This window comes from Galleria mellonella, unplaced genomic scaffold (assembly GCF_026898425.1).
Source record: "Galleria mellonella isolate WM207_F2 unplaced genomic scaffold, CSIRO_AGI_GalMel_v1 utg103, whole genome shotgun sequence".
NCBI classification, from domain to species: Eukaryota; Metazoa; Arthropoda; class Insecta; order Lepidoptera; family Pyralidae; genus Galleria; species Galleria mellonella.
In genome coordinates this window covers 2675552-2690048 of record NW_026441966.1, presented here as the reverse complement: position 1 = coordinate 2690048, position 14497 = coordinate 2675552, and the positions used below count along the sequence as shown (strand labels likewise).

Genomic DNA, 14497 nt, shown 5'->3' with positions numbered 1-14497 from the left:
TTAAATATCGGGCATGTCCCAAAGTTTTGGAAGACTGCTCTGGTGCATCCGATCCCTAAAAAGGGAGATCGCTCAGATCAAGCTAACTATAGGCCCATAGATATCACTTCCTTATTCTCGAAGGTTATGGAATAAGATCATTAATCATGCTCCGGTATAGAAGAGCACCGGCTTTCTGGAAAAGTAAAACAGGACGTTCGGCCGGTGATCTTTTAGAAGGGTTAACACACCGATGGGCATGTGGCAACGAGAGTAGGTAGGCCTTAAAGTTAGTCTGGATATTGCGAAACCCATCTGCATCGGGTGTGGCATATATGTCAGTTTTCAATACACTTCATTTGGGTTGCTGAAAATTTGGGTCGCCAGTTTTCTCAAGGAACGTAGCATTAAGGTCGTAGTCGACGGTGCATGCTCTGATTTAAAACCTTTGAATGCTGGTGTCCCGCAAGGCTGTGTACTATCTCCGACTCTGTTTCTTCTGCATATCAATGATATGACAGATAAGTATATTCATTGCTATGCGGACGAAAAAATACATTATATACTTCATGCAAAAAAAACATACCGATAATAGACCATTGTCTGAAATCGAAACTTCAGTTTCAAGTTTCGATCTGTAACAAAATCTTGTCCAATTTAACCCCAAAAAGAAAAGTCTGCATTTACTAAAATAACCGTTTGTCGTATCTCCTCACTTTCAGGGCACTTCCCTAAGATAAAAAGTCAGTCTAAATTCTGGGCGTTGATATATCTTGCGACGTCCAGTTTTGCGGTCATCTGGAGGAGAAGGCTAAGATAGCTTCCAAAAAGTTAGGAGTGCTCAATAGGGTGAGACGATATTTCATGCCAGAACACCGCCTGAAATTATATAAAGCCCAAGTCAGGCCGCATATGGAATACTGTTCTCACCTGTGGGCAGGAGCGCCACAGTACCAACTTTTTTTTTAGATTCAAAGTCGGGCGGCTCGAATTATCGATAGTCAACGCCTTACTGTCCGACTTGACCCATTGAAACTGCGCAGAGATGTTGCATCTCTGTGCATCTTCTACCGAATTTATCATGGGGAGTGTTCTGTGGAATTGTTCGGATTGATACCTGCTGCTGATTTTCACCACCGTACAACCCGCCACAAACTAAAGTTTCATCCCAATCATCTGGACGAGTGGCGGTCTTCCAAAGCGTTTTTCAAGGCACTTTCTTCCACGCACAACCATTCTTTGGAATCAACTTCCAGCAGAGTATTTCCGAACCGATACGACAACATAACCTTCAAGAAAAATAGTATATTCCTTTTTAAAAGGCCGGCAGCACACCTGCAATGCCGCTGGTGTTGTGGGTGATCATGGGCGGCGGTAGTCACTTACCATCAGGTGAGCCGCATGCTCGTTTGCCCCCTGTGTTGTAAAAAAAAAAAAAAAAACATTAACTTATATAAATCTCCTCTTCTGCAGTAATAAAATACATATCCTAAATATATATAAATACAGAATTTATATATAACAAATATATGTAAATTCTGTACGAAAAGAATACTGAGAATGTCGTAATTACACAGTTATTGTATGGAATTATTACCTTTGGCAACTCTGATGGTGTCGAACCAATTATGACATTTAACTTGACAGTTGACACCAAGGTACTTATTTGACATTCATAATAATATGAAGCCATCTTAAAAATAGCTAATACCACCTATCCTCTTTTTACGGAGAGTATTGGTAAAAATGCATTCTTCTATCACAACTATTAAATTATGAAGTCTATTATGAAATAAATAAAGATTTTATTAGCATTATCTACATACAAAATTTGATACTACATGATACTTGTTTTAGACTTATTTTTAGACACTCTAGCTAATAATCTAATAAAATACGGTATATAAATTTCATCTATTTTTTATGCTACTTAGAACGGCAAACAATTTGATGGCCCACTATAAGACACTTACAAAGTGGTAACCGTCGCCTATAGACATTAACAGTACCATGCGCACATCGGAGTATATTATTTTGTCCATGATAACCTCCAGACATTGCCATTCCTGAGGACTAAGTTATATTTTTCAGCTTTCGGCCCGACAAACCCCGTATTATGCTTAATTAACTATTATGTAAATTTTATAATTTAAGGAGGATCTAATAAGAGAATAAAACCTCAACAGCTCTTACCATCTCCACTAATCTGTTATTTTATGAATAGGTGAAATCAGTTAAAGAAATATTGTTATCTGAATGAATGAATGAAAATGAAGAATGAATTCATTCATTCATTCTGTCTAGAATTTTTTTTAATATGTGAAAATGCATTGGTTGCCCCACCAGCGCTATCAGCATACACTAGCGGAGCACCAGCGAGAGATGATAACCAGGTGAAGACAAAAGCAGGTCAGTTGGCCCGTCATGACGAATTTAAAAAGTATTAACGATGGTTTTCTGGGGTAATCGCGTGGACGTCGACCTGATTAGTTATATTGCTAGCAATGGGGCATTAAGGCCCCATTACTAAAGATCCCTTACCCCCTCCTTAGTATTTATTTTCATATTTTATACATATGAAAATATGTACCAAACACTTAGAACAACACTGGAAGTCTGTCGTGAACTCCTGCACTACAAACATCAGGTCAACTCAGGTTAGACAGTTGACGTGAGAAATGAACGTCAGACAAACTATAGCAACAATATTTACTAACTTTCTGGTAATGGTAATACCAAATGAAGACTGAGTCATATCACAGAACATCTACAACAGGGTGAAGTTGGTTCAGTTGGCCCATAGTGATGATTTCACCATGAAGGTGGAAGGGATTTTGTATATGGAATAAATATGGTATGTTCACCCAGCTTGCTCTATCTGTATACACTGACAGGTCATCAGTGAAAAATGATAAATTAGGTTTAAATAAGATCAGTTAATATGTAATCATAATTTTTTTTTGGAAAATAAAACACGATATCTTCTAGAAGGGTTAGAGAAGACTGCATGAAGGTCAACGAGATAGGTATTTTTAAAGGATAAAAATGGAATGGTAAACCCATCTGCACTATCAGTATATGTCAGTTTAGTCAATACACCATAATTACTGACAATTCCCCAAAGAGATTTTCAATAATAGGTAAGCAGACCCCGTCGCTAGAAATATACTCTGTTTGGTTAATTCGTTACTTGGCCAACTAACCTGATTTCGTCCTTATCTATCATCCGCTGCTAGTGCCCCAACATGGAGTATCATTCTTTATTCATTATTGAAAAAATATTATTTATATACTTAAAAAAAAAAAAACATTACTAACTATCCATTTCCCCCAGTTTGGCAAATGCTTGGATTGTACATAATCTTAAGCCTAAAAAATGCATTATCACTATAATAATTTTATTATAAAGTCACTTGATAAGTATATAATCAAGCAGATAAACGTCTTTCTGACATGCATGACACAATATTTACTATTCTGATTAAGTACCGATGATGACATCAGCCGTTAACTGTCCACTATTGAACATAGGCCTTTCCTTGGAAAGGTTTTGACAGTAGTTGCCACATTTGACAGACGGGTTGGCAATAGCAGTTTTTTTCTTTTTTTAATAAATGATGGAATGGTAACCCCGCCTGCGCTAACGGTATACACTGGCGGGGCAGCAGTGAGGGATGATAGGTGAGGATAAAAGCAGGTTAGTTAGCCCACTGGTGCCCCGTCAGCGTATCCCATAGGGTACATTGATAGAAATGGGGTCTAACCTCCCCATTACTAACAATCCCTTCCTTGGGAAGGAATTGTTAGTGATGGAAACTGAGAATCCCATTGCTAGCTATATACCTAATCAGGTCGACTTTCACGCGGTTCCCCCTGGAAAATATCACCTGGTATTATATTAATTTTGACTATGCGTTGATGAATCTGTCAACACATTTCTCTTTATATAATTTCTTTTTTAACACGCTTAGTGGTTGAATCATAAAGAATACTGAAATAAAGTTTAATTATTTTTATGTAACATTTATAACAAATTTTTAGTACTTATCAGTAAAAAAAAAATTATTTTGTACAAACCTTCATCCTTACATTTACACCGTAAAAAGTCGATTTTCATGAAATCCTTTCTTATTACATGTATAGGTCATAAAAGGTACCAATTTTATTGTCAAAATTTGATAATTCTAGTGAAAATAATCATGGCAACACCAATGTTGAAAACCTTACCCTATTTTCTTTAGCAGTCGGCTAAAAGTTGCTTCATTTACTTATTACACATTACACATATTTACTTATTACACATTTATTTAGGTACCTATCTATTATCTATTCTTTCAGCCAACAATAAAAATAACGATGACTCAATACTTTTTCAACCAATAGCTGAAAACCACGCTTTTACTGTCTGAGTAAATCTATTAATTTTCATCATGCTATTAGCCTGTGAGTCATCACTGGCTGACTGTAATGACGGGATACACGTAAATACTACGTGGTCATGAATAATTGGTGTTAAACGATGAAACCTAGATTTCTTAGAAATAACAATGACAGTACAATTGGACAACGTTTAAATTGTGATCCGAGGGCCCAAATATCAAATCCCAGCCTAAACTTAAAAAATTTCAAATTCAATATATATTCCATGGTTAATTCTTGTTAAATTCATCACGATGGGCTAATTGACCTGTTTCATCCTCCCCTATCCTATATCCTCACTGGTGTTTACTATTCCAATTTCACCCATAAAAAAGAAGTAAAACCAATCCACTCAGTTGTGTAACGTCAGAGACTTTGGTATATAACGAAGGTGGCCTAGTAACGCTTGATCCCAGAGGACGTCACCCTAACACGAATAGTAATTGGTATCTAAACTGGAGGGTTAGAGCAATGGGGTCATTAATAATGGGGTTTAACTGCCCCATTGCGGGAAAGGGATTGTTAGTAATGGAGACTGAGAATCCTATTGCTAGCAATGAACCCAACCAGGTCGACCTCCACGCGATTCTCCCTGGAGACTACCATGGTTAATTCCTGATAAATTCATCATGATGGGCTAAATGGCCTGTTTTCATCCTCATCGATCACCCTTCACTGGTGCCCCGTCAGCGTATCCCATCAGCGCAGGCGGGATTACCACTCCATTTTAATCCAATAACAAAAATTGATACCGACTCTAGGCAAGTGTAACCGCGTAGTAACCGCGAGAAGGTCGACTTCGTTGGATATATTGCTAGCAATGGGATTCTAAGTCTCCGTTACTAACAATCCCTTCCCCCCCCCCCCCCCAGTCGGTATCTATTAACGCGTTAAATAATTAAATCCTCAATTCTTGACCCCAATTGCATTAAACACGATAAGATAACATTATGCATACTTATAATGAATTAAAATTATCAATCTTATTGATCACATAATAAAAATGCAAGTTCATCTATACATTTGATATTTTTTTTATACAACTTAGAATGGCAAACAAGCTGACGGCCCACCTGATGGAAAGTGGTAACCGTCGCATATAGACATGAGCAGTACCATGGACATAACAGAGTAAACTGTTTCGCCCATGATACCCCCATGCGTTGCCATTCCTAAGGACTCAGATGTTATTCATCTGTACCCTGTAAATACACGCCATATCCCACCCTTCAAACCAAAACACAGCCATGCAACCACAACTGCTTCACGGTTGAAACACGAATGGGACAGAGGCACCCAAGCAATCAACTTTTGTACAGTCTCCCTCTGGTAATGATATGATGATGATGGTACAAGGTACATAGAGGGATTCATAAAATAATGAACGTAGGTAAAGATAAATGCTGCAGAATGTTTTTTACTGTTTCACGTCAGTGTGACGTCACCATTGTGTGACATCGGGGTCATGAACTAACAATACCTTTCTTTCTACTTTTAAAGTCTGTTACTACATTGCATTGTTTGTAGATACAAAAGTACGTTGAATCAGGTGTTTTATAAGTAATAAATTATTGTACATAATATATACCATTATTATACTTTTATAAGCAAACAGTAGTTTTCTATAAGAAAATAGACGACAAACACTGAAAATGTTAGTCTTATTTTATTTAAGCCTTTTAATTTTTATATATATATATATATATATATATATATATAACACAGAAGGCAAACGGGCATGCGACTCACTTGATGGTAAGTGACCACCGCCGCTCATGATCACCCATAATACCAAAGGCATAGCAGGTATGCCGCCGACTTTTAAAAAATAAATATGCTCTTTTCTTTAAGGTTATGATGTCGTATCGTTTCAGAAATATTGCTGCTGCAAGTTGATTCCAAAGAGTAGTTGTGCGTGGAAGAAAGCGCCTTGAAAAACGCACGGTGGAAGACCGCCACTCGTCCAGATGATTGGGATGAAACTTTAGTTTGTGGCGGGTTGTACGGTGGTGAAAATCAGCAGCAGGTATCAATCCGAACAATTCCTTAGAGCTCTCCCCGTGATAAATTCGGTAGAAGATGCACAAGATAACATCTTTACACAGTTTAAGTGGGTCGAGTCGGTCAGTAAGACGATGATCATCAACCTGTTTCATACTTTATTATTTTAAATCGATAGTTCCAAGAAAATGTTGTTTTATAGACCATAATAAACTAAATTTATAATAATTTTGTATTATCTATTACAAATTTAATTCACATTGATCCTTATAATAAAGACTTTCCTATTATATCAAATTGAAATTTTAATTTTAATGCTAAGTTTAGAAAAATGACTACTTAGAATCGACCCAAATATGAGTTACGAGTACATTACCAAGACAAAAGAGATTCTTTGTAATGGATGTTATATTTTGTCATCAATGGTAATGTAGACCTCCACAGGGTCCCTCCCTCTCGGAAACCATCATCATTGAACTAACCATCTGATTTTTTTTATACCACAAAGGTGACAAACAGCAATCGGCCAGTCTGGCGGTAAATGGTCACTGTAGTCTATTGACGCCTGTAACACTAAGGGTATCATGTGCGCATTGCTAACCCTGAATAAATCTTAATATACCCTTTTTGAAGAACCCTAACTTGCAGTCTCTAGAGGAAACCTTAGCAGGGAGCTCATTCCACAGCCTGAGCGTTCGTAAGAGAAAATTCCTTTGGAACCGCACTGTACGTTACGATTTAGATTTAAGCGTCTGAGGACGAGTTTCCCCGTGGTGTGATGATAACGTGACCTGATTTCATCCTCATCACTTTACTGCATTGATGCCCCATCATTGTACACCTTTATTTATTTATTTTTTTTTTTTTTATAAAATACAGCCCGTATTAATCCATGACAATGAATTTTTATAGATGAAAGATTTTTTAAAATCCATTCAGTTGAAAAAAAAACAACTTAATTAAAAGTATAAAAACTAAAAAAAAATATTTTAATTAAATAAAAAGATTTTATTTTATATTTAATGAACCAAAAAATAAAAAACAAATTCATAAAAACTATACATACTTAATTATTAATACCTAATATTGATCAAAACGAGAGTGCACTATAGATAACACTAAAATTAAATTAAACAAAAGTAACTCAGCCGTATTTAGACTGTAGCTGCTTGGCCAAATCAATATATTGCTTCTTGGCATCCTCTTGTGAGATACCCTTGCGTCCTGTCCACGCCTTGAACTTCGCACCTTCCACGAGACCGCTGGGCGCGGCTGAAAGTGGAGTAAATATTATATAGGGTAAATTCAAAATTTTTAGTACGGAATACCAAGAATCCGGATGATGACTAAAATGATGAATGCCGAGAATCTATTTATGCTATAGAAGATATTAAGACAGAAATTTTATGAATCCAAAATTCTAAATAATTTTCAGTTTTCCATACTTTTTTTATACAACTTAGAATGGCAAACAAGCTGACGGCCCACCTGATGGAAAGTGGTAACCGTCGCCTATAAACATGAGCAGTACCATGGACATAACAGAGTATACTGTTTCGCCCATGATACTCCCCATGCGTTGCCATTCCTGAGGACTCAGGTGTTATTCCTCTGTACCCTGTAAATTCACGCCATATCCCACCCTTCAAACCGAAACACAACCATGCAAACATAGCTGCTTCACGATTGAAACACATGTAGATGTAATTAACTAACTTTTTTTAACTAACCACTGAGATACAGGCTCGGCCTAGTTCGGTAGCTAGTAGATGTAACTAGGTGTAAATGGTTATTCAATAAAGACTATGAAAAAAAGAATCATTCAAACTACGGATACATACGAATGTTGACGTCACCGACGGTCGCCTGCTTGTACAGCGAGTAGAGAGCGAGGTTCTCGCTGTCCGATGGCTTCGGCTTCCAGTTCCTCACCGACTCGGACACCTGCTGGAATTCCTGGAAAATTTATTAAGAAAATTTAAATAATGCACTATACTTTTAACTAGATCCAAATTTAAGGTAGGGCAAAAGAACTTTTTGGTAGCGCAAAAGCCATAATTAAGTGACTTCGAAACAGCGAATTTGTCTAATTTTCTTGGGCCTTTCATTTAAAGGTAGGGCATTCCCCCTTAATACTCTGTTCTCCAGCTACGGCCGTGCTGTTAACTTATAATGGCAATTAAGAACGTTCATAACTTTAACTAGCTTCCTCTAATAACTTTAACTAGATGAAGTATCATAACGTCGCAGTTATTTGTTAATTATCGAATACAATTTAATTATTTTCAAAATTTTTGATTTATTAAAAAATACTTTAATAGATGTAGTAGTAGTTTGAATGATTCTTTTTTTAATAATAATAGTCTTTATTGAATAACAAATTACACCTAGTTACATCTACTAGCCACCGAACTAGGCCGAGCCTGTATTTCAGTGGTTAGTTAAAAAAAGTCAGTTAATTACATTTACATGTGTTTCAACCGTGAAGCAGTTGTGTTTGCATGGCTGTGTTTCGGTTTAAAGGGTGGGATATGGCGTAAATTTACAGGGTACAGAGGAATAACATCCGAGTCCTCAGGAATGGCAACGCATTGGGGGTATCATGGGCGAAACAGTATAGTCTGTTATGTCCATGGTACTGCTCATGTCTATAGGCGACGGTTACCACTTTCCATCAGGTGGGCCATCAGGTTATTTGCCACTCTAAGTTGTATAAAAGAAATCCTTCACTGGTGCCCCGCCAACGTATATCGTTAGTACGGACGGGGATACATCATCTATTAAAAAAAATTGTTATTTACAAAGTTGTTATGGTATCCTTTTTATATATTTTTTCCAGGGGGAACCGCGTGGAGGTCCACCTGGTCTATTGATAGCAATGGGGACTAATCTCTCCATTACTAACAATCCCTTCCCCTCGATACTCACATGTTAAATATGACACTAATATAATATGTACCTTCAGTGACATAACATTTAATAATGTACAGATCCTAGGTAAATATATATACCTACATCCATTGTTTGTTCACGTTAACGCAATTTACATAATAACCTATCTCATTCAATATGCATAATGCTGTTATTTTTTTTTAGATAAAAATCTTTTTTACTCTGTACAACAATGATGACGCAAATATGACGGCAATGAATGCTACCGAGACAATTTTTTTCTTAAAGTTAGTTAGAAAATACAATTATATGACATGGCAAACGTTGTTTTGACCCCTACAATCACCTACGGGGGGGGGGGGGGAGGACTGTTAGTAATGCAAACTACCAGTCGCATTGCTAGCAATGTACTCAGTCAGGTCAACCTACCCGTGGTCCCCCCCCCCACCCCGGAAGCCATCGTGCTGAATTCCATTCACAGTACGATGGTTTCAGGTACTTACATTCATCACGATGGACTAATTGACCTACCTTTTCATTCTCATTCCCGGGGCTCCGCCCATAAGTATTATCGCATCACCTAAATTTCCTTAAACGTTTCTGGCCGTTTAGAAATAAAGAAGTCAAGGAAAGGAAAAAATTTGAATTTTATATCGATATCAATCCAAACAATTCCTCAGAATGTCTCCGTTCTATAATATTTTGAAATCTTTGCTTTCCGTTATGCTTTATTAAAAAGAGATTCCATAATTTTAAAGAAGTCTATAATTTTTTAACAATGCTAAATATCAAATCGTATAGAATACTTATTTAACCAAGCCTTTGATACGACGGGTCAACGACCCTATATGAGCGTTAAAGTTACAACTGAATTCATGATATTACCTGGTCAAGAGACATTGTAGTTTTATTGTAGGTTTAAAGATCTGGAACAAATAAGAAAATATAACATTAAACAATAAATAAAAATACCTATTCCATATTATAAAAATCGAACAAGCCCATAGACTAAAGTGCTCCCGTAAAGCATTACCGTTCTTTCTTCGACAGTCGGGTAGGTTATACTTCGTTTGATCGGTTATGTAAAGTATGATGCGAGTCCCTGCTGCCACTTCAGCCATTTTTAAGACAACTGATAATTGCCACAAATATATTCATAATATAATTGGTAGATAAATTACCTAATTTAGCTACCGACCTATTGCTTCAAATTACTTTTGAACCCTAACAAGATCCATTTCTAGCATACATAGCATTTTAAAATAAAATAGGTGGATTATCATTAGGAGAGGACCTGTTTTCATCCTTTTAAAAGTGCGTCTTTTTATTATTCATTTTTAGCATTCAAATCTTGCAATGTAACCACTTTTGGGGGACAGTTTAGCTACTAAATACATAGCGGGAGTGGCAACACTGCCGTTAATAAAAAAAAAATATCCGTACAATTCCATAGGTGCAATGACCACAATGGCGCGAAAACTGATGTACTTAACAACGACAACCACAATATTCGAATAAAAATAAGTTCGATTACTCGATTTTAATATCAAATTAAGTATGAGATAGGAAGTAGGTTAAATTAAATATGAGATTATATTTAAAGAAAGTCGTTTCAGAATCGCAATTCCTTAAATAGTTATTGTAATATTTATATATAACTCCTATTTGAATAATTATGTTACAATATACAAAAACTAATATATTATTCCGTTCGTAGATATTGCGACGCTACCCTAAAGTAAGTTATAATTTTAATTATAAACAAAAAAAAACTAGAAAGAGAACAGAGAGAGCTACGAGAGAACAGAGAGAGCTACGAGAGAACAGAGAGAGCTACGAGAGAACAGAGAGAGCTACGAGAGAACAGAGAGAGCTACGACAGAACAGAGAGAGCTACGAGAGAACAGAGAGAGCTACGAGAGAACAGAGAGAGCTACGAGAGAACAGAGAGAGCTACGAGAGAACAGAGAGAGCTACGAGAGAACAGAGAGAGCTACGAGAGAACAGAGAGAGCTACGAGAGAACAGAGAGAGCTACGAGAGAACAGAGAGAGCTACGAGAGAACAGAGAGAGCTACGAGAGAACAGAGAGAGCTACGAGAGAACAGAGAGAGCTACGAGAGAACAGAGAGAGCTACGAGAGAACAGAGAGAGACGGTATCCGTGATTCTGTCATTCTGCTTACTTACATGCAAATAATTCATCGCAAAGTATAATATCGTATAATCAGATTAAAAAATATATCTTCTCAGATGACGGGAGATCCAAAAACTGGGTTCCTAATTGAAATAAAAAAAAGTGTTTTAAAACGTGCGCACCCCTCATAACATGAAAATACATATTATTATTTCGTCTAACATTAAAATAAAAAAAAATAGACCGCTTACCACGATAGAACTAGGTTGTGTCCAAAAAAATACTGAAATATTTTTCTGACAGTATCACTTTTAAATTTTAGACTGGACACCATCAACTACACCAGATTATGTCAGGGTTGTCAACAGTAACATACTTTTAAAGTAGATATTTGTTTAAATTCTTCCAAAGGTAAGTATTCACTGAGGGAATTCATACGTATAAAAATATAATAATAGATACAAATAAGATTATTTATTTATTTAAACTATATTGACTAATAAAATTTGGTATAAATAGCGAACTTAATGTTTTAGGCAGTTTTACCAGTCAATCTTTAGAATGTCTAGAAATACTCTATCGGTTTAAATAATATAATAATAAATTAAAATTAAATGATGTATGTTGGTTAGCACACATTGAGGTACAATTGAGAATGCGTGGACCGACATTCCAGTTTTTATTTAATAGTCAGTTATTGGGAAAAATAATAATTTGAAATGTAAACTGAACAACGTGCGTCGAATCATTGATAATTCTTACTGATTCACTGTTGTCTAAAGAAATTCTTCTGTTGCCTGGAAGAGATCGCTTTTAGCGATAAGGTCGCCAATTGTTTTCTCAGTATGATTATTTCTTGTAATTAGTCCCTTGACTACAATATGAAATTATTCGAAAAGGAAATATTTAAATTTCTTTAAGGTCGGCAACGCGCACGTGGCACCCCTAGTGTTGCAGAGTTCCATAGGCTACAGTGACCGGTTACCATCAAACGGGCAGTATGCTTATTTGCCACCTTTGCGGTATAAAAAAAAAAAAACTTTTTTTTAGAAAAAAGCCATCAATCGCCAACCTTACGTTCAATTGAAATCTATGAAGCTATAAATAAACACTATCTGGTATAAACATTATAAACTAAAGTTCTTATCTGTGTTAATCTCAAACCCATGTTGATACGGTACTCGCGTTAAAAATACGATCGCCATGTGTGTAGATATACGGGAGGAGAAGTAGGGTCCTCCTTAGAAGCTTAACGAAACGAGTGCACATAACAATAATCTATTTTATGGGCACCATCCATTTGACATACTGCGAGAGTCGTTTTTAAAACTTATGTTAATTTTTTTTTGTATTTTCAATCTTTTTTATTCGATGTACATATGTAACGGGAGTTTGTTAATTTTCCATTACATATGTATATAGACATTGCGAGAGTTTATAAGGAGGGATGTATGAGTGTATGTATTTGTTACTATTTCACGTAAAAACTGCTGAATGGATTTGAATGGAATGAAATTTAATACACGAATCCTGCCTAATATTATAAATGCGAAAGTGAGTTTGTTTGTTATACTTTAACGCCTAAATCGCTGAATCGATTATGATGAATTTAGGTGTACAGATAAATGTGTTCCTGGAGATGGTTATAGGCCACTTTTTCTTGCTAAAAACTTACAACGGGTAATTGTTATACGAAACTATTTATTGCGTTGTCCGATTTGCTGTAAACGTTGCAGAATTATTATTTATAATTCATAATTAAAGTATAATTTTTTTTTTATTCTTTTTGTAAATATTTGTAAATAAAGAGAAAAAATGTTGGGACACTTGATACGACACGACGAACTTATGAACACTATATAATAATATAATATTATATAATAACTAAGTCGAGTCTTTAGGATATTAAAAAAAATATGTACTTTATCTTTTTTATTATTGTTATTGAACACTGTACAGTAAACTACAATATTTTGATCAAACAAACTTGAATCATGTAACCCTCGATTTGTGGCACTGCACGGAGCAGTGTAGACTGTATTACCTACATTTTTGCAAAATAAATTCATTTCATTATAATACAAGGTAAGATGGAAGGAAGGAGGGGAAGAGGGAGACCAAGGCAAATCAAGGAAGGAGTTGGTGTCGTGTCGTATCAAGAGGTGAAAAGACTCGCTGTAAATCGTAGTGAGTGGCAAAAGCTCCACCGACAAGAACGCAGATCTTAAATAGGATAGATAGATACATAGAGTAAATATTTCATCTGTACTTATGTCAACAACCAAAACTGGTGAATAAAATTAATATAGTGAACGAAAGTTACGGGATAAAATTAATATTTATATATAGATTTCTCTTACAAAAAAGATCATCCCATTTCGATATCGGTCGGATATCTATTTTCAAATATGTCACAAGATTGTTATCCAATGTTATTATTTGGATAACGGACTTTTAACTTTTTTTTCCGTTATTGGAAGAGTATATAGATATTGTAACTAAAATATATAAATATTAGGTACTACTCGTAAATATTACCCGCCCCTAGTTGTTTACTACGTGAACAATAGTTCCTACATCTTTATCATTATCTGTAAAGATAAGAATGATAAATTTAACAAATAAATTGGCGACTATTTTTTATCACTTTTAAAATGTTTTTTTTATTTTTTTATATGACTCAAAATAGTAAATAGCTGTACTAGTAGCTTACAAGTAGCTAACAATATTCTATGTATATTGTTTTAATCACGTGGCAACTTTTTATTTGATGGGTGAAAATGGTATGGTAACCCCGCCTGCGCTAACGGGATACGCTGGCGGAGCACCAGTGAAGGGTGATAGATGAGAATGAAAACAGGCCAGTTAGCCCATAATGATGAATTCATCAGGAATTAACCATGATAGTTTCCAGGGGGAACCGTTAAAAGGTCGACCTGGTCGGGTATATTGCTAGCAATGGGATTCTCAGTCTTAATTACTAACAATCCCTTTCCCCCTCACGTGGGTACTGATGTATTTTCTATATATTTTGCTATATTTTTACACGACGTTCACCACTTTTCATAAGA

At 35.8% G+C, this 14497-nt stretch overlaps 1 protein-coding gene across 2 annotated transcripts; it reads right to left on the bottom strand.

The window, feature by feature from the left end:
* Window positions 1-7386: 7386 nt before the first annotated feature.
* Window positions 7387-11788, bottom strand: LOC113514092 (putative acyl-CoA-binding protein). 2 transcript variants are annotated; one of them, XM_026898083.3, is made up of 4 exons: window positions 11678-11788; window positions 10177-10217; window positions 8241-8355; window positions 7387-7671 (listed from the first exon to the last, which is right to left on the bottom strand). In XM_026898083.3, exons 2-4 carry the CDS (start codon window positions 10189-10191, stop codon window positions 7544-7546), a joined length of 258 nt encoding a protein of 85 aa, XP_026753884.2. In that variant the 5' UTR covers window positions 10192-10217; window positions 11678-11788; the 3' UTR covers window positions 7387-7543. The 2 variants fall into 2 exon arrangements, with proteins under 2 accessions (XP_026753884.2, XP_052754974.1); XM_052899014.1 differs by lacking the exon at window positions 11678-11788 and adding an exon at window positions 11480-11550.
* Window positions 11789-14497: the final 2709 nt, after the last annotated feature.

Excerpts from the sequence above, each read along its gene's own strand:
- LOC113514092 (XM_026898083.3), bottom strand. Across the intron at positions 7,672-8,240 it reads CGTCGGTGACGTCAACATTC|CCGCGCCCAGCGGTCTCGTG; the intron begins GTATGTATCCGT and ends CTCCACTTTCAG.